At 38.5% G+C, this 20,256-nt stretch overlaps 1 protein-coding gene across 9 annotated transcripts in view; it reads left to right on the top strand.

The window, feature by feature from the left end:
- The window catches only part of SLC6A9 (solute carrier family 6 member 9), a 56,369-nt gene that overhangs the window by 16,504 nt on the left and 19,609 nt on the right, over positions 1 to 20,256 (top strand). Inside the window, exon 1 of one of the 9 annotated variants that reach the window (XM_087929782.1) lies at positions 12,369 to 12,504. The exons of the other annotated variants lie outside the window; for them this stretch is intronic. Within the exon in view, the coding sequence (XP_087785908.1) occupies positions 12,469 to 12,504 (36 nt within the window). The 5' untranslated portion in view covers positions 12,369 to 12,468. Of the gene's footprint in view, positions 1 to 12,368; positions 12,505 to 20,256 lie in introns of those variants that run through there. 9 annotated transcript variants of the gene reach the window in all.

Genomic DNA, 20,256 nt, shown 5'->3' with positions numbered 1-20,256 from the left:
AATATTTTTAGGTGTCAAAGGAGCAGGGGCCACCATGGTGTTGTGTTTATTTCAGAGTAAATGCAAGGGGGTTACGATCTTAAGTTGTGAGGTTGTGAATAAATGTGAGACGTTGGACTTGTTTGTGCAGATTTCAGAAACAGCCTTGGCTCATGCATGTTGGCTCCTGACCAAGCCACCTCCTGCGCACACTCACACACACACACACACACACACAGAGGGGGTGCTGAGTCTTTATTGGACTGCGGAAGTATGTCTGTTTGGAATAATAAGATGGAACAGAGGGAGGTGGGTGGGGGTTGATGTGGATTTTCTGCCTGAGCAGCCCTGGAGAATTGATGCCCAATCGTCAGCAGGGCCTGAGAAAATAGCCTTAGGATGTATGTGCCTGGCACAGGCCACTTCCCTGCATCCTCCAGAATGACAGGGACAAAACTTCCACCTGTGAATGGGGGAACTAGATAGAGTTAACATCTCATACTTGGGGAAAATACCTTCCCTCTCCAGAAGACAGTTATTGTTACCTGACTGGTTGCCTTTGTTCCTGAAGTTTAAAGTTAAATTTAGGACAGATGACCATGTGTCATCAAACACATATCAGTCTCTCTTGGCACCCATATGCTTTAATGCCTCAGTATTATGATGTGGTGATAGTGCTGGTCAGCATAGACCCCCAGAGATGCTGTGCGTGAAAAGAGGTATGAAAAGATCTTTCTGTCCTCTAGGATGAATAAACACTCAAAGCTAGCAGTGGCTTTGTAAATGCCCAATTTGCCAGTTATTCCTTTCTTTATTGTACTATTACTGCTGGTATCCTTCTGTTTGTCAGTCAGGTCCCACAGTTTGCCTTCTGAAATCTGGATGAAATGTTTAATCTTTGTCTAGAGTTCAAAAGTATCTCAAAAATACTAGCTTGTTTAGCATTGCAATCTCATTAAACTTTTCAGATATTAAGACTTGGTTGGTTTTATTTGATAGTTAGTTCTTCTACTAAACCTCCACAGCATTGCTGGGCCTGATGATTTTCATATAATAATATTGCAAGTGGAGCGGGATTTAAAGTTTTAAACCCTCTCCAAATATGACCCAAAGATTCATTCTCGCCTCTTGCAGTAATGTCACTCTGAGTCCCAAAAGCATTATAAAAAAAAACCTCTTGAGTCCAAAAACATTTTTAAAAAATCCATAATGTTCTCTACAATCACCCTTTAAATAGTCCAACGTGTGAGAAATAGTGGTAACAGCTATCCTAGGTTAAAGAACAAAGTAAAGTATATTTTATTTTCACTTACTGTATTTATTAGCTCATATATTAAAAGTATTTTCTCGTGTAAGGGGCATATTGACTTCATCAGCATGAAGGAGGATATTAAATTATTGATATACATTTGCAAGTAATGCGAGCTAAACTGGAAACTTTAGAAAGGATGTTTATTTATCTACATTCAAAAAGCAATATAAAGTAGCCACCAAGTTTGCAAACATTGCATGAGAGAAATCATCAAGGCTACAGAATTGTAATTTGTAATTGAAAATGGAGATGTCTCTCAATGTAAAATTCTATCTGATGCTAAGAAGTAGAACATCACTACTAACTTCCCCTTCATTTAATGTCATTATACTATATGTATCTTAAGTCAGGTTGAGTAAAATCAAGATTTTATGCAAACGCTCAGAGTTTATAATCTAGGAGATTTCTCTATGAAAACCAATGTTCGTGCACTAACATGCTTGGATTCTCTGAAGTGGCGAGATATGTTTAACAGCATTAGGAAGGGAGAACTCTAAACCCATCACCCCTTGTTTTCTCTAAGCAGAGATACCTTTCCCTGCTGCACCCCAGCAGATAGATTCAGTGTGAAATACAGTGTGATATTTCATTGGAAGCATATTTCTTTTTAATGTCCCCTCTTCCCTCCAGAGGATAAATCACAACACAGGATAACTTTTGAGCATTAGATAATGAGATTATGTGAAGATCCTGATAGGGTCGATAAGCTTTTTTCCCAGATTTTCCCCTCATTATATTGAGTAACTGCGGTAACTACACTGAGTAACTGCGACTTATTTCATAATATCCAAATTAAATTAACTACAAGCATATTGTAGCTCTTTGGTGAGTAGGACAAAATGGATTTTAGATATGTGAAATAACTTCAAGTTTTATATATGTGTTCAAGATATTTTAAGAAATACAAGTCTGTATTTGTTTATTCTGATATAAACATTCATTGCCAGGTTCTTTTTCCAGAGAATTTAAAACACATAAATGTAGATAACTTTTAATGGGACCTTTCTCTTGTAATAGACAAGCTTTAAATTACATGGAAGTTATTCCATCATTTTATTACAAGAATATTGAAATATTTTAATAAAATATTTTATATATTAATTGTGCTAACTGTGGTATTATATTAAGTAATCAAACTAAATATAGCTCTATTTAATTTTGATTATTTTTTTAATATATTATTTTAATATGAGTATTTTAATCTTCCTAATCTGTTCATATCTAATATCAATATAATCTTTTAAAATAAATTAATGTAGAAACATGTATATTTTAATTTTCTTCTTTAATAGTTTCATTTCTTTAACTTTTTAAAAAGTAAAATGGCTGATGTTTCACTATATATGGAAGCACCTAGATGGCTTTAGCTGATCTAGAAAACCTATGCAAGATTGGACTTGGTTATCAGTGGTGGATTTCAAAAAAAATTATTACCAGTTCTGTGCACGTGGTGTGGCGTGGCTTGGTGGGTGTGGCAGGGGAAGGATACTGTAAAATCTCCATTCCTATCCCACTCCTGGGTGAAGATTACTGCAAAATCCCATTCCCTCCCCACCCCACTAACCTGCTTTCCAGCTCCGTTCTCCTGTGCAGGGCAACAAAAGAAGACCCAGCCAATCAGCTGGGACTCTGGAGGCAGAGAATAGATGGGGGAGAGGATAGTCAGAGGTAGTATTTGCCAGTTCTCTGAACTACTCAAAATTTCCACTACTGGTTCTCCAGAACCTGTAGAATACCACCTCTGCTGGTTATTACTCCCAATCAATTTCCTCTGACATTTTTTATATATGTTACTTGTTTGTTTGTTAGAGCTACCAATAATATTGCCATAATAAATATTTTAGAATAAAAAAAGGTAACGGTTTCCCCCCATCCAGTTGTGTCTGACTCTAAGAGGCGGTGCTCATCTCTGTTTCATAGCTGAGGGAGCCAAGTGTTGTCCAAAGACACTTCTGTGGTCATGTGGCCAGTATGACTATACATCAAGGTGCACAGAAGATTGTTACCTTCCCACCAAAGTGGTACCTATTTATCTATTTGCATTTGCATGCTTTCAAACTGCTAGGTGGACGGAAGCTGGAGCAAGTAATGGGAGTTCACCCCATTGCGCAACACTCAGGTCTCAAACTCAGACTGTAAGTTTTCCAGCCAACAAGCTCAGCATCTTTAACTATTGAGCCATAGTACCCCATTATCTTTAACTTTATCTTTAAGTCTTTAACCCCTTATCTTTAACGACTGTTTTATAATTCAATATCAGTTAAAGTTCCAACCCTACAGTAATGGCATTGGCTGACAAGTGGCTTAAATATGAATAGACACGCATATGGTTAAGATGCACAAATACCATCTATGAGATTTTCCTTAGAGTAATTCTCTGAAAAATAGAATGGACTTACTTCTGAATAAACATTCATGATACAATGAATAATGATACAGAGTTTGTGGCTAAGGTGGCATACAAATTGAATAATAAATATAACTGAAGCATCTATTTCTTGGTGTATGTTGTTGTGACTAATCCGTCTAATAATTTTGTTTGTTTGTTTGTTTTGGTACATTGGAATCAGTGTTCATTCTTGTCAAGTTTTCAGAAATGGTTTGCCGTTTTCTGCATCAGAGGACTGAGGGAGAGTGACTGATGCAAGTCCACCCAACTGGATTGGTGTATAAGGCATGGCTAGAACTCATAGTCCCTTAGTTTCTAGCCTGCTGCCTTACTGCAGCAATATGTATAATACAGATAGTCCTCAACTTACGGCCATTTGTTTTAGTGACTGCTCAAAGTTACGATAGTGCTGAAAAAAAGGATGGCCATTATATGATCATGATTAGGATGCTTGACAACCAACAGGTATTCGTAACAGCATCCTGAAGTTACATGATGGCCATTTACGACCTTCCCAAATGGCTTCTGACAAACTAAGTCACTGAGGGAGGCTTGATTCATTTAACAATTGTATGATTCCATTAGCAATCAATGGCAAAAAATGTCATAAAACAGGGTGTGACACTTAATGACCACATGCCTTAGCAATAGAAGTTTCAGTTTCAGTTGTGGTCATAACTTGAGGACTACCTGTAGTGGTGAAACATTCCTAAAAGTACAGCATGGATTGAGTTTTCTGTCCAATCTTTGTCTACCGTATCTCTCAGACCTATTAATAGATGCATTTTTTTTAAATCAGTAATACTGCTTAATATTGTAATGTTCTTTGCATGTTGAATGTTTGAACAACTTCTGGTCTGATATTGGTCGTGGCTCAAGAAAGCTACCAATTGCAGATTAAAACAATGTTTGCATTCCTGATTTGTATTTCATTTTATGCTATAGCACATGGCTATTGTTTTACTAATGCTGAATAAAATTTAAATCTTCCCCGTGCTAAAGAGTTGAAGGAACTATCCTAGATCTCATGAGTATCTGGAGGAGGAGGTTCTTTATATTAGACAAGTGATTGCATAAGTATATTCAGTTATTTCAAATAGGCCTTGAATTGCAGCATACGCTACCGTAGAAAAAGATGGATAGCTGTTGTGACATTAGTGTTACTGGAAAGTGAGGTGTTTAATTGTACCACCACCTCTACCCCAAATGTGTGTCCCTTTATATTATGGTATTGGTATCACTTGCAGAGTGTAAATAAGCTAAAAGTATTTTCCCATTTCATGTATTTTAAGTGGAAAGACTTTTTTTGTTTCTGTTTTGCTTTTGGGGTGCGATTGTAAGAACAACTCTGTTAGATCAAGCTTTTTGAAATTAATTTTGTTGAAGGTTTTAAGAGAACATAAAAACTAATACAAACTAATAAGAAGAAACAAGGAAAAATAGTGAACAAGAATAAAAAGAAACAGAAAGAAGCTTCTGGTTTCCTCTACAGCAAATATAAATATGATTGCAAAATTATCTCTTATTGTATGGTTACGAAACAGCTAACTTTTGCTGTCATAAAAACTACATGTCATAAGTGATTTTGTTTCTGTTTTATGCAAAAAAGTCTATATGGGATTTCCAGCCAGCCATAAATTTGGGTATTGTCTTTTCTATGACTAAGGAAGTCAATTCTTCATCATGTTCACTAAGCATTCCTTCAATGTGGGGAGTATGGAACGTTTTGCTTGAGCATATAATACTCTCATTGCAGTTGTCACATATAACATAAAGTTCCAACTTTATGACTTTTTCTAGTTCCTTGTCTATGAAAGAAAAGAAACCCTCTGGTTTCAGCTGTACTTTAATCTATAAAATCTTCTGAATTAATATATATATATATTTGTATGAATTTTTGGCTTTTTTATATTACCACCAACGATGATAATGTCCCCTCATGTTCACATTTCCAGCAAAAATTTGAAACACCTTTATACCTTCTAGAAAATTTCTAGAAAAGTTTGTGAAGATTGTCTTTAAGGTTAGAATGTAATTGAAATTTCATTTTTTTCAGCCACTTGTTTTCCCATTGTCCATTTGTATATCATGATCAAAGTTTTTAGACCATTTTGACATACATTCTTTCACTTAATTTCGTTCTCATATTTTAACAAAAGTGTATACATTTCAGCAATAAGATATTCATTATTAGTGCAACATTCTGTTTCAAACCCACTTTTACATTATTCAAAACAAAAACTATAATCTACTTTAAGTCTTTTTAATATTTGTATATAAGAAAACCACTGAAAAATTGATTGTCAAATCTTCTCTTGATTTCATTTTACAATCTCCTTGAGAAAATTCTAGTACCTAATGATAAGTTTGTCATTTATTTATAACTTCCTGCCTATAAAATGCTTCATGCTGAAAGCCACGCAGGTGTTTTAGGTAAACCTAAATTTGTAAGGAATTCCAATATTGCCCATTTATTGTTCTTGTTAATGGTATCAGCAAATTACGTTTTCCAGTTTATGTAAGTAATAAAGATGTCAGTGAAGGTTACGATAAATGTCAGTAAAAGCAATAATTCCACTCTATTCTTAAACAATTGTAAATATGCTGGAGTTTTCAAGAAAAGATTGGGAAATAATTTTTCCAGGATGATGTAAGACCTCCTGCCATTGGACAGGGGATTGGACAAGACAACTTCCAAGGTCCCTTCCAGTCCTATTATTTGGAAAATTCGGTGATTCTATGTTAGGCTATTGGGTGGCTCTGTTGTAAAGTATTCCTTCCCTCTCTGTGTAATGTCCTTAATACCCCCTCTCCCCATGCATCTGGCTGTATGCTGATCTCCGAGACTTCCATCTCATGTATTTTCTTACAGTTCATAGCAAGCAACTGATTTTTGAGGAATTTGTAAAATGCCTTGACACAGCAAGTGCGGAAATGGCTTTTACAAGCCCTTCTTTGCTGTTTCTTTTACTCAGGTGTAATCTGTGTTTTACTTACAGTTTAATATTTATTATTCTGCCTGCCTATTTTTTTTATTCACTTTACAATGCTTTATAACCTACTCCAATCTCAAAGGATTTTGACTGGGATATAGCAGATTTCATAATACAATTTAATGTGACTGAACTATTCTGTTTAAGTAAAAGAGTAATGCTGCAGCATAGGAACCAAAAAGTGGGATCCAAATTATAAAACTAATTTCTGATAAAGCAAAACTAAATATTGTCAAAACCAAACTTAAAACTCAATGTTTGATCTGAAAAACAAATTAGCAGTTCTAAATCAGTGTTATGGTATGCAGTCCTTGGAAGATAATTCATTATAGTTTCTAAGTTTTAGTCTTAATGCGTGTTTATTAATAGCTGGTAGTTACATGAACGCACAGGGTTTTTAATAGAATAATTACTTAAATACATGAATACATGTCAATGTGGTACATAACCACACCACATGTGATTTGGATACATAGTCCTATAGCTTGATTATTATAAAAAAAAAGCATGCTGTATTGGATTAATGTACTATAGTGCAGAGATCCCCAATCCCTGGTCCATGGACTGAGACAGGGATGTAACATGGCAGAAACCAGGCCACGCAAACAAGCAAAGTCCCATCTGCGGGATGCAGGCAGCATGCAAAACCACGCCCCTTCCAGGCTGTGGATAAATCTCCCTCCATGGAACTGGTCCCTACTGCCCAAAAGGTTGGGGGCCGTGCAATAGTGAACAGCAGAATCTGTGCGTTGAATTTTTTTCTGCCTAATCTAACTAGCTCCCCCTACTGGTCGCATCAAAAACTGCCGGTGTTCCTATCTGCTTTTCCTGCATCAGTGGAAAAAGGTCATAGAGAGCGAGAGACTGGTCAAACCTAGCATCTTGTAACAACCACCTCCACACCAGAGCCACTCTATGTGTAGCTATGGTAGGCCTCCATACATCATCTGACATATACCTGCCCCCCCCTCCTGCTCCATATTTTACTGTGATGGTCTGTTGTTGCATTTATGCCTGATTGGGCTTTTTGATGTTGATGTTCAGAAAACATCTGGGCTGCTTGAAGCCATACAAGAGAGCAGAAAAGCTTAACATTCTGTCATATGCTGTACTACGCAACTCTCCCTAATAAAAAAAAAGCCAAAGCAAGCTGTGGTGAGATCAGAACTCAAGGAGAGGATAAAGTTTCTGTATTCTTGGAATACATCCAAACTTTGGGTGAATCTAAATCATTGGTGTGTCATTTTCATTCACCCTCTTATCCATTATTTGAATGTCACCAGATGGTCCAGGTTGCGCAAGGTGACCTTGTAAATGGTTACATAGAAATGGCTGTCATGATGCTAAGAAGAGATAGCAGTAGAGGTGGTATTCTGGAGAACTGGTAGCAGAAATTTTGAGTAATTAGGAGAACCGGCCAATACCACCTCTGGTTACCCCCGCCAACCCAATCTATTCTCTGCCTCCCATTGAGTCCCAGCTGATCGGCTGGGTCTTCTTTTGCACAGGAGAATAGAGCTGGAAAGCAGGTTAGTGGGGTGGGGAGGGAATGGGGATTTTGCAGTAACTTTCCCCGGCCATGCCCACCAAGCCACACCCACAGAACCGGTAGTAAAAAAATTTGAATCCCACCACTGGTTAACAGCTAGAGATCACGGCCATCTGAGAAAAACAATCTGGGATATCTTACTTTAAATTCATGCCATTAAGACCTGAACTTCCCTTTCCACTTAGACCAGGGGTGTCCAACCTTGGCAACTTTAAGACTTGCGGACTTCAACTCCCAGAATTCCTCAGCCAGCTGCTGGCTGAGGAATTCTGGGAGTTGAAGTCCGCAAGTCTTAAAGTTGCCAAGGTTGGACACCCCTGACTTAGACCATACTCACTTTTCTTCCTCCCATCTTGGAATCAGGGACATATAAATCTAGATGATAATATTAAGATTCGTCCTCACAAATTGCTACTAAATTAAATATTTCTTGCTTAGTTAAAGAAAACAGAGATCACTAAAGAGGTGGTCTATTTGAATGTGGGGATGAGATGGTACTTAGTTAACCTGTAGTTGTACAGTAATGAGTTTATTCCAGCCTTCCTATACTCTGGAACAGGGATGTCAAACTCACAGCGTCACATTGTCGTGTGATGTATCGGGACTTTTTTCCCCTTTGCTAAACCGGGGGTGGGCATGGCCAGCGCATGACGCAAGTTTGACACCCTTCCTCTGATACCACTGAGTTGCAAAATCAGGAAATCTTTGAGAGTTGAATAGAAGAAGCTGGAATGAAGCTCTACAAAATAAATTGTTGGTCAACACTAATGTAGGAAACTTGCATTTGTTAATTAACTTATTGGTTCAGTCCAGTATTATGGGCTTTGAACTGCAAACATATATTCTGCAATTGAAACTCTCTTACTTCTGTAAAAGAGAGAAAAACTGCAGGCTTCATCTAGCCCTCCTCCCTTATGTCTAGAGTGGGTTTCCAATTCACAGTCCTCAACTTATGCACGTAGTCCCCAACTGATGGCCATAATTGGGCCCAAAATTTATGTTAAGTGAGAAATTTGTTAGGTGAGTTTGGCCCCATTTTATGACTTTTCTCACCACATTTGTTAAGTGGGTGACTGCAGTTCTTAAATTAGTAACACGGCTGTTAAGTGAATCTAGTTTCTCCATTGACTTGCTTGTCAGAAGGTTGCAAAAGGAGATCATGATTCCAGGATGCTGCAACCGTCATAAATGTGAGCCAACTGTCAAGCATCTGAACTTTGATCATGGGGATGTTGCAATAGTTGTAAATTATAAGTCAATGTGACCATGGGGATACTGCAATGGTCGTAAGTGTGAAAAATGGTCATAAATCACTTTCTTCAGTGCTGTTGTAACTTTGAATGTTCACTAAATGAATTGGTGTAAGTCAAGATCTGCCTGTAGTAGTGTATTAGCAGCCTGCTGCTACCAATTCAGCCAGTAGTCCAGAACATAACTATGTAACACTGTCACACATACATCCATGTGGAGTGGGAGGAAAGAAGAGTATTGACTTTCACATCAAGTCCTATCACCCAGATTGCCCTCAGCCTTAGAGAGAATGTGGTGTTCTATATATATATAGGTCTTTGGGTAACCTCTTAGCAACCCTAGCTTCTTATCAATTCTAGGGTGGGTTGGGCTTTTCAGGATGCCCTGCAACAGGTGCTTGCAAGCAGGAGCCCTTGGAAGATCAGGATGCACCAGCCAAGCCTAAAATAGCCCAGTGAGGAGGGAGCATATGAACACAGTGAATGAGGCAGTGCTGATGATGTAGCTTGCTTCTGTAGATACCAGTAAAGCTGTATTCTTCAAAGCATGCCAAGCACGCCTGTTTCTAATACTAAACCAAGCTGCATGCGGAAACACTAACCGTGAGCATCCAACTTGAAGAATACCTCAGTTCAGCTAGGTAGAAGGTTTGATGGCGACATTCCTTACTTATTACCCTTCTCCTTGTCCAAACACAATACCCATCCTTGATTGTCTCTCTTTCCATTGGTTAAAGCTGACTAATTGGGATGGTGGTAGTAGTCAGTAGCTGGATCCAGATAATTAATCCTAATTAGTACAAAATCAGGTGGCTGAGACATCTCTTTCAGTGCTGTGTGTCTGTGTGCTGGGCAGACAAGAAAGGATTGAGCAGTCTGTGATACAATAGGTTTCCCCATACAATATAGCCATAGAGCTCACGGTTTTCCTTCTCAGTTCTAACTGATAATACAGTGGCACCGTGAATTTTCTTTGCATCTCAGATTATGGCCTTCATGTTATGTCTTGCAGCTAAGATTGTATGTGCCTGTTGCCTCAACTGTTATAAACTCACATTCTCTGTAATATCGTAGGAACTGTAGCAGAGCATATACTTTGCATGAAAGAGGCATGAAGTTCGTTCTCTGATGTCTTCTGTCTAAAACCCTAGGACTGCCTTCTTTGGATGTGTTGAAGAGACTAGAAAGTCTTCTGCTTGGGTTGCTTTGATTGGAACTCTTGCATCCCAATGTCCAAGTACTTGTAAGAAAACTACCTATTTGTAAGAAAGACTTACTTGTAAGAAGGCTATCTATTACCATTCAGCTTGGAAAATAGAGGAGTACAAATATAAAGTGATGTGCATTGCTGCCAAAAAATCCTGACCGCTCATACAAATTAATGGAATCAGAACTAGCAAAGACTAGAGACTGCTGAAACGGAACAGAGCAACGGTAAAAAGTTCAGTGAAAATGTCAACACAGTGTGCATCTGGTTTTTTTTTAAGCCAATAACATGTTTGGGATAATAAGGAAGGGTACTGAAAATGAGATGTTAATATTACATTGTCCTTTTATAAATCAGTGGTGAAGCCACATCTGGAAGATCGAGGATAATTGAGATGATCAAGAAGCTGGTGAAGGAAGATTGCAACATATGGAACTATTTGGTCTAGAAAGGAGGTGATAAAGGAGGACATGATTAAGATGTATTAAGGCATTATAGGTTTAAGGGGAACAAAAGATAAATTGGACAAGGAAAAGCTATTTTTCCCTTCTCAAAAGACTACAACTACATTCATGCAATGAAATTGAATCCTAGAAGAATCATGATAGACATAAGGATTTTTTAAAATACAGAATGTAATTCAATTTTGGTATTCAGTACCACAAGATGTGATGTTGGCTGCAAGCTTTGCTGGCTTCAAAAAAAAAAAAAGGTTGGACCAATTCATGGAAGTTAATTAGCCTTAATGGCAGTGAAAACCTCTAAAGGCCATCTGCAGGTAGTCTGGTAGTGGGTTTCCTTCTGCAGTTGGTTGGCCACTGTGAAAACAGACTGCCAGGCTGGATGGGCTTGGGATCCAATCAATAGGACACTGCTTATATTCATTGTAAGAACAATTGATGAGAAAGCAATGGGTTCTCTTGGGAAGTCACTACAAAAAGTTGCATATTTATTTGTAGTGACTTCCCAGTAAATGGAATAGGTACCAAGTCTGAGTCATATTCTTCCTCATTGTATAAAAATATTAAGTTTATCTTTTAGTGGGAGTAATTATTTCAACATTCATATCTAAACAAATACTTTTGCAGTATCTATGCGATTAAAAGCCCTAGCCCCAGCTCTGTTTGTAGATTTTGTAATATTATTTCTTTTCATTTGTTTGAATATACAATGTGAAAGCCTCCAGAAAGCCAAATAAAGTTTGTGTGTGCACATGCACACTTTAAATCAGGAAAAGCATGTGTGAAATTAAGGTAAAAAGCTCCTTTCTCCCATGAGTTTGCTTTATACTAATGTGGCATTTTCTGGATTACTCTTTGGTAAAAGACAAAATACTGGAAAATTTAGCCAGAGTTATTCAAGACATTACATAATTTGGCCCGATCAGTTTCCCTGTCTACATCAATTTGGTAGACTAGACAGGCGATAAATTTTGCCTCCTGCAAGTGAAGAGAAGTATTGATAAGATTTCAAATGCCCGAGGGCTCTTATCCTACCATGTGGGATGCAGGAAGACTTACAGGAACGGAAACAGAGGGGGAAAAAAAAACGGAGAAACCAGCTGCAGAGCTGTGTGTCTGGGTACAGAATGCTGATGGGCTCCCGGTAGGGCACACAGGAGACTGGGCAGGCGGGGGCAGCATGGTGCTGGAGGAACTGAACTGAAAGTAATGCCAAGTCCATGAGTAAGAGGCAAGCGCATTATCACCCCAGAAGCAGCAGGACTGGATGGGAAGAAAGCAGCAAGCAGGAGCAGCAGCAGTGCTCGCAACACCCTAAGATATCAGAAATGAGCAGCCAAGGGAGACCTTGCCCCCAAGAACAGGTCAGTGGGCCACCTTTCCTAAAGCGCCAGGTGGGGAAGGAGCTGTTTGCTGATGGGGATGACGGACCAACAGAGGCACGCATGGGAGAACCGCAAAGCTGACCACCTAGCACAACGATACTGTTGCTGCTCCTGCTGCTGCTCCTGCAGCAAGTTGCTGAAGGGGGAAAGGGGAAAAGTTAAGGCCGGAGGAGACTCAATGAAAGCCGGTGGCTACACACTTTCAAAGCCTTTTGTGCCGGCTCCCGGGGAGACAGCAGCGTGAAGTGAGGAATTGCCAGGCTCAGTGTGGCTCCTGCATCTTTGCCAGTTTGCTTGGCATGAGGGTGGTAGTACACAAAACGATTTTGAGCGCTGAAGTCCAAGACACGCAGGCAGAGGAGGGTATCTTGGCAGATGAGCCACCTGCTTCAGGAAGCCAGCACTCTGCAATTAAGCACTTGGGGTGGGGGTGAAATGTGCAAAATCAAGCAATAATTTTAGTTGGGGATTCACAGGTCTTCCCTTCTTGTGAGCCACCAACAGGCGGGGGATCCTCCCATTCCGGGAAGCTGCCACTCTTGTTTCCTTGGAGAGTCCCTGCCATCTCTCCCTAAGTTCTCTAGGTGTAGTTAGGAAACAGGAAGTACTCGGCACTACTGCCATTTATCCTCTTCTTAAACTTGCACATGATATTACATTTGCTAGTGAAAAGGGCAGAGAAGAGCAAAACCAAATAGGAAGCTGTTTCATTATAAAATGAAATAAACATATTTATTATAGCAAACAGGTAAGTGGTTTTTTTAAGTTTCTATGCAAGTCCCCTACAAGCCCATTAATTCCAAGACTGTTGCGTTTGGTCTAGATATGTTCCTATGGCAAATATAAAGCTTTCCCCCCAAAGTAATTCTTTTTTAAGGTTTGCCACTTTCCTGTCCCTTTAAACGATTCAGAAGAAAAAAGATGCAGGATGTTCATTCTTTTCCTTCTTGCAGCAGCAAAAGCGTTAGAAAAACCTTTGGAATAAAAATGGATAGATGTGTGTGTGTATGTGTGCATGTGTAAACCTGGCCCTAATTTTTTTTGTATTGGTCTTGATACCTTGGGTCACTGAGTTCCAAATGTGAACTTCATGTTTTGTTAATTGGTATGTTATAATTTTTTCATGCCATAACCAGGTTTGACAAGGGGTGGGGATCCTTTAAAACTAAGATATAGAGAAAGCAGGGTAGGAATGTCAGCTCCATATTTTCCTTTTTCAACATGCCTGGTCTATAATTGTTAAAAACATTGAATCCTTAATACAAAAGCTGATTATCTCAAAAGCGGAGCACAAGCTTTATAGTTAGAGGTTATTCTTTGCTGGGATTTTGTGGCGTGTATGCTACCTCCTAATTCAGCAGCTGCATTTATATTGCGTTCCTTTCCTCTTTTTCCAGATTTTGCAAATACTAGCTGAGTTTTTCTCTAAAATGAAATATATTACACTGCATGATTAATTCTCTTCCATAATCATTTTTTTCCTTAATGTATCATATCTCAGAACTGTTTTGACCAGTATTACCAAATTTTTGTGATGGGGTATAATTCTCACCCATAGCGGCAAATGCTATCAATGTGCCAAAATTGCAAATTATATTTCACTTCATTGTGGGGCAAGAGAACTCTGGAAATTGATTCCTTAAGCTACCATTGAATTAAACTGAACTAATAGAAAAAGTAACTAAATAGAATGTGAGATGGTGAAATAAGATTCTAATCCCTTCCTTGCTGTGGAGATGTTTTCATAGACCATTTTCTACAGTGACCAAAACTGAATCTCAGTTATTAGAATGTTTTTTTAAAAGAATAACATTTTGCAAAGGAATTAATTATCCAAACTGTGTAAGTGTATAGATATAGAATGTCATGAATATAGGTTAAGTGTTACACTCTTGGAAATGTGCAAATATTTTTGTCTCTCTTGTTAAATGCGATCAAATTGTAAATTTGAACAAAAACTCCAACTGAATGCAGCGCGGCCAAGCACAGAGTCATAGGAAAGATATATAAGGAGAGTAAATACAATGTCATTATCAATGGTTGTACTCCCTTTTCTTCCTGAATAGCATATTTCCATGAAATACAGGGGACACTTCCATTTTTGCCATTACCCTTTAAGTCATTCTCAGAGCAAAGAGACCATTTAAAGAAGTTATTCCTTTACTAAACCTAGCACAAGGTGTGTTGTTGTTGAGGCCAAGAGTTAGGAAAACAAACTGAACTGACAGTTAAATCTTCCAACATTGATCAGAGACAAGCCACATGGGATATATGCAGACCTATTCTTCCACCCAAGACCTACTGTTTATCTGGTCTAATCATAGGACTAGCCAATTCCATAGCCAGATTGATAAATCGGGGCTATTTGTAACTTGTTCAAATGAAGAGGAGTGTATTTTTAAAATAAAAATACTGACTGTTTATATATATGGTTTATCTTAGTAATTTGCCTATAGAAACTCTACAAGGTAAATTTGAAACGTTAGGATGATACTGTCTTGGCCATGCCATTATTTTCTATCAAGATTCAGCCAAGAAACATTTTTAAAAAATCAGTCACAAGCTAAAAAGTTTTTTTTAATTGGCTTTCCGAAAGGTACATACACTTTTTTCATTTGTTCAATAACTTCTGGAGTTACAAAATATATTTTTAAAACCACATATTTGCCCTCATTTTCACATATGTATTTTCACATATACTGAAAGAGAAAGGAAGAACAAAGAGCATAAGTCATTAATTTATTGTTGTTGAAAAAAATGTTGCTAGGTTAATTTTTTGCAAGTTTAAGCTTAGTGGCTATCTTAGGAACTGGGAATGCCAACCAAACAGATGCCCACACCTTCAGTCTGCAAACAAATGTGTTGTTTGCATTAGAATTAGTTTTGGTGTCCATTGTCACTTCCTTTCTTTTTAGCTTTCAAAGATTTCTGGCTGTCACTTTCCCTGAAGCAGCCTTGACATCATTTGTTGGAGAGTTAAAGTGAACACAGAAGTTTTTAATCTGATTTATAGGGCTCTATTACTGCACTAGATTTGCCTGGTGCTTTTGTGAATGTACTATCAGTAGAAATAGATAGTAACCATTCAATTCAAGGCAAACCATAAGTGAAGTTCGTTGCAACTCACGGATGAGTTAGATAGTGGAGGAATTTGTAGAATTGCATTCTTGTTTAATTCCTTTTGCCTGGTTGGAAATCTCGCTTTGCCTGTTTATTTTTATCATGCACTGATGAGCGGATGCTTAGATTTAATCGGGTCATGCATTTTTTCTATATTTTGCTTTGTATAGCAATTCAAGGTTCATCTCTATATGCCAGATGGAGTCCAAAGCATTATTGCAGTCAGTGAAGCAAATAACTTTTCTTTCTTTTAAAATCAACATTAACTAATGAGTAAGGGAGCTGCTGTAATGAGGAAGGGCCACATATTACAACTTGTAGTTCATTTTCCTGCATTTTGGTATTTGAGGTTGGCAAAAAAATACCTGGATACTACAGTTTACACACTAAGGCTTCTGAGCAGCTTGAACCTAGGGATAGATTTATTCTTTCTCAATTATGATTGACACTTGAAGTGGTTTCCCAAGTCCTTTGATAATAAAGACACCTTTTAATGAACAGAATGGATCCTTTCCATACCAATGTAGGCCGACCACCCTGCCTTCTACTTGATTGTGATCTTTTTTGATGGAGTCAGGTGAAACTGCTCTTGATCCGAAAAATGCATGAGTAAGGATCCAAAGAAGGATTTCCCTTGGCTTCTAGTCAACCAGTACTTGTCACACCTGGCTTTTAGCCCAGACCTTCCCTCATGACTGCAAGAGCAACATGTCACTTAGGAACTACTTGCCAAAAAAGAATTTCCAGGTAACAGGTGCTTCTCAGCATAAAACTAGTGACAGATTGAGATTTCCTGTTGGGAGAAGCTGGATGGCCTACAAGTTCAGTTAAGAGGTACTTCTGTTGAAGCCAAGCAGGTTAATGGCATGAGAAGGGTTTTACATGGCAGGGAGCATATATTTTTTCTTCCCATTTGTGTCTACAAGCTTCCTAGAGAAATGTGGCAACTTTCTGAACCATGTGCTTCCAAAAGTAAAATGCCTTGGCACTACATCTTTAATGCAGTTTGGTTTTCATTTGATTTATCCAAAGTTGACTCTTGCCCACAACCATATGACATAATAAATGTGTCAGTTTTTAAAATGGTATTTTTGCTGCTACAGCAGCCTAATACAGGTGTCACTCTGGCAGTTACTGCGTTTCTTAAATAGATATACATTGGGGCTGTGCAACACTTTAAGGTGTTTCAGAACCAGCAGGGGCAAACGTACCTTCTCTTTGTAGCTGTATCCAGCTATTGCAAGATTTCAAAAAAGATGGGACTGTTTGGAAAAGGTGTTGAAAGGGAATTTTCCCACTTCCATATGATCTAGTGCATCTTTTTGGAAGTGAATTTAAAGTGTTGCACAATTCAAGAACAAATTGTGTGTGTGTGTGTAGATGTGCACATAGCAAAGGGATGATTTGTTATTTATTCCACAGATGAGTTAATGTATATGTCAATGAATGTGTATCCCTAAATGTACGTGTTTTTAAACTAATAGTATTTGAACTGTAATGCTGACGCAAGGACAATAGTTTGGTGTTCTTGATTGGTAAGGATTGTTTAATCATAACTTACCAATGAGGGCATCCCTGGAAGGGAGGAAAGGAGAAGGAAGGAAGGAAGGAAGGAAGGAAGGAAGGAAGGAAGGAAGGAAGGAAGGAAGGAAGGAAGGAAGGAAGGAAGGAACATTTCATATTGTGCATCTGGTTTGTATGGCTGAACCAAGCCAACCAGTAAAATCATCCTGATTCAATAGGAATGAAATAACGTGTTGAACCTTCCTCACAAAAGTCAGTATACTCCTCTTCTACTACTTCCCAGTATTCCCAGAACATGCCTAGAAGACTTGGTTTTGAAATGTTTGAGTTGACCCTCTGGCTGCACACAACATTTATATAATACAATTGGTTACAGCAATATTTTCTCATCTTCAGGCCAACATCTTATTCTCTGGCAATATTTTATTTATTTTCTGGTGAGTTTTCCTCTTGGCAGAAATCAAGAGTGATGCTTTTCAAGTTTTTATGAAATTGCAGGCACATAAGATACTGGAGGAGATTTTAAAACTGTTGCAGAATTCTTTTTTACATAAAGTAGATTGCATAAATTATTTTTTAAAAAATCAATCTGTAGCTGCATTTAGTCTGCTAATACTGTTTAATATTTCTCAGCTCAAATTGCATACAAAAAGTGTATAAAATGTGCAGCAAAGATGCATTTAAGATTATTGGATACAAAACAAATGCATATTTGACTATGCATATATTAGGCAAAGATATATATCAGGTGTTAAGAAGAGTTATATAAAGCTGCTTTTAGTGTTTGTTTTTTAATAGAAGAAACAAGGATTAAAATGTATAACTGTAACATCATATTCACATTGGTATGATAATAATAATTCTAATAATTCACACATATGTGCAAATATGGAAATGGATTATTATTCAAATACATGCTATATTGACATGGCTTGAATGATCCTAGACCTGGACACACCTTCCTCCAAATATTTGTTTTTTTGCCTAAATACCTAATTGTCTTTAAACTGAGACTCAGTGTGAGATGTGAGCAATGAATTATGTGAAGAAAACTTTTTTCACTTCTCCTTAGAAATAGGGTCGCTAAATGAGCAGCCATAACTGTTCTCAGCCTTGACCTTTTCTGGAAATAAATTCACGTGCTTTCTTCTAATGAGGAACTGTTGGGGAATTTATCCTCCCTTGCTAAACCAGTTTCTTTGTGGGGTTGGCAAATAGCAAGGATGACTGAAGGTGAATGAAGTCCAGGTGGCTAAAATTTCAAAACTCACCTTTCTCCTGGCATGCAGGAGGGAAGTGATTTCCTGACTGAATTTCTTATTAAGGAAGTACAAGTAGCTTTTGCTTAATAACTGGTTGCCTAACCCTAACCCTAACCTACTCAAACTTATAGCAGTACTTGTAAGTTACTTACAACCCAATTCTAGAATTTTGCCGGTCACATGACTGCATTTTGGGCACATGGCAACAGGCTCACTTATTCTGTCAGTTCAGCTCTTGTGTTCTGTGGTCACGTGACCACAATTTGCAACATTTTTTACATATTACTGGCCTTTGGGTTGGTTTCCAGCAAAAAAATGCCAATAGGAACAAATGGACTGATTTTATAGCTGCTGCATTCATTAAATGAATGAATGGTAAGAGCTGCTACTGGTTACATCCTGTCTTGATTATTGCAATGCGCTCTACATGGGGCTGCCCTTGAAGAGCATCTGGAAGCTCCAGTTAGTGCAAAATGCAGTGGCCTGCATGGTTTTGTGCAGCCCCTGGTGTGCACATGTATCATCTCTCCTGCAGGAGCTGCATTGGTTGCCGATTAGCTTCCGGGTGCGTTTCAAGGTGCTGGTTGTCACCTTTAAAGCCCTTTATGGCTTGGGATCAGGTTATCTGAAGGAAGGTCTCTTGCCAGTCACATCCACCCAACCCATTAGAGCGGGGAGGCAGGGAATTTTGCGGGTCCCACCCCTGAGAGAGATACACCTGGTGGGACCCAGAAGAAGGGCCTTCTCCGTGATGGCTCCCTCTCTCTGGAACGTCATTCCCACAGAGATTAGAATGGCCCCCACTCTAGCACTCTTTCGAAAGGCACTGAAGTCCTGGTTTTGCCAGTGAGCCTGGGGAACCCAGAGTGGGATGGAGCCCATCAAATGGCTAGTGTGATCTGCTGTTGGCGGGGTTCCCCCCCCCCAATTTTTTTGTTCTATTGTACTTTACTAATTTATTTGATTCTTTTTGTTAGTTTTTTTTGTTTTAAATACGGTTTTACATTGTGTAAGCCACCTCAAGTCACCATGGGTGAATAGGTGGCAATATAAATTAAATAATAAATAAATAAATACTGCAAAAAAAAAAAAAGATTATAAAATTGGGCCAGTCACATAGGTGCCTTGATTTATGACTGTCAAGACTTTTGGTGGAAATTCTGGGCTCCATTATGGTCATAAGTCACGGACTACCTAATTGAACCTCAACTTCTACAGATTGGCTCATCTAATCATGCTGGGAGCTGTGGTGGGATTCAAATAATTTAACAACCGGTTCTCTGCCCTAATGATTTCTTCCAACGACCAGTTCACCAAACTGCTCCAAAAGTTAATAACCGGTTCTCCCGATGTGGTGCAAACTGGCTGAATCCTACCACTGGCTGGGAGCTTCTAACTTCAGGTTTTTACTGTGCTTGTTTTAAGCTGGAGCCCCCATTTAAGTGGAAATCATGTGGCTAGAGTGGGCCAAGCTCCATTAATTAAACTGAGTGCACGCCTCATTAGTGCTCACTTTGCAACTTAATCAGATTATCTTGGTCAGAATTAGCTGTTTTAAGAGGTCAGCAATGGAAGAACCGTCCTTCAACTTGACAGTAGGTCTTCTTTTGTTTTTCGTATTTTGTTTCTGAATTGAGCTCTCAAACACACCTGTTTCTTTATGGTTCATTTGCCTTGTTCCAGTTCAGCTGGCCAGTTTGAAACACGTCAAATTCCAGAATAAAGACAACACTCTTGTAGGTTGCAGGATACATTGGAACAGCTTTTTTTTCCAATGAGAATCCTTTCAAAGTCCTGGCCAGCTGGGAGAGTACAAGCTGGCTGA

Source organism: Pseudonaja textilis, chromosome 3 (genome assembly GCF_049901715.1).
Source record: "Pseudonaja textilis isolate UNSWEBS1 chromosome 3, rPseTex1.2, whole genome shotgun sequence".
Lineage (NCBI taxonomy): Eukaryota > Metazoa > Chordata > Lepidosauria > Squamata > Elapidae > Pseudonaja > Pseudonaja textilis.
Note: the sequence above shows the minus strand (reverse complement) of the source record. Positions and strands in the feature narration are given on the sequence as shown.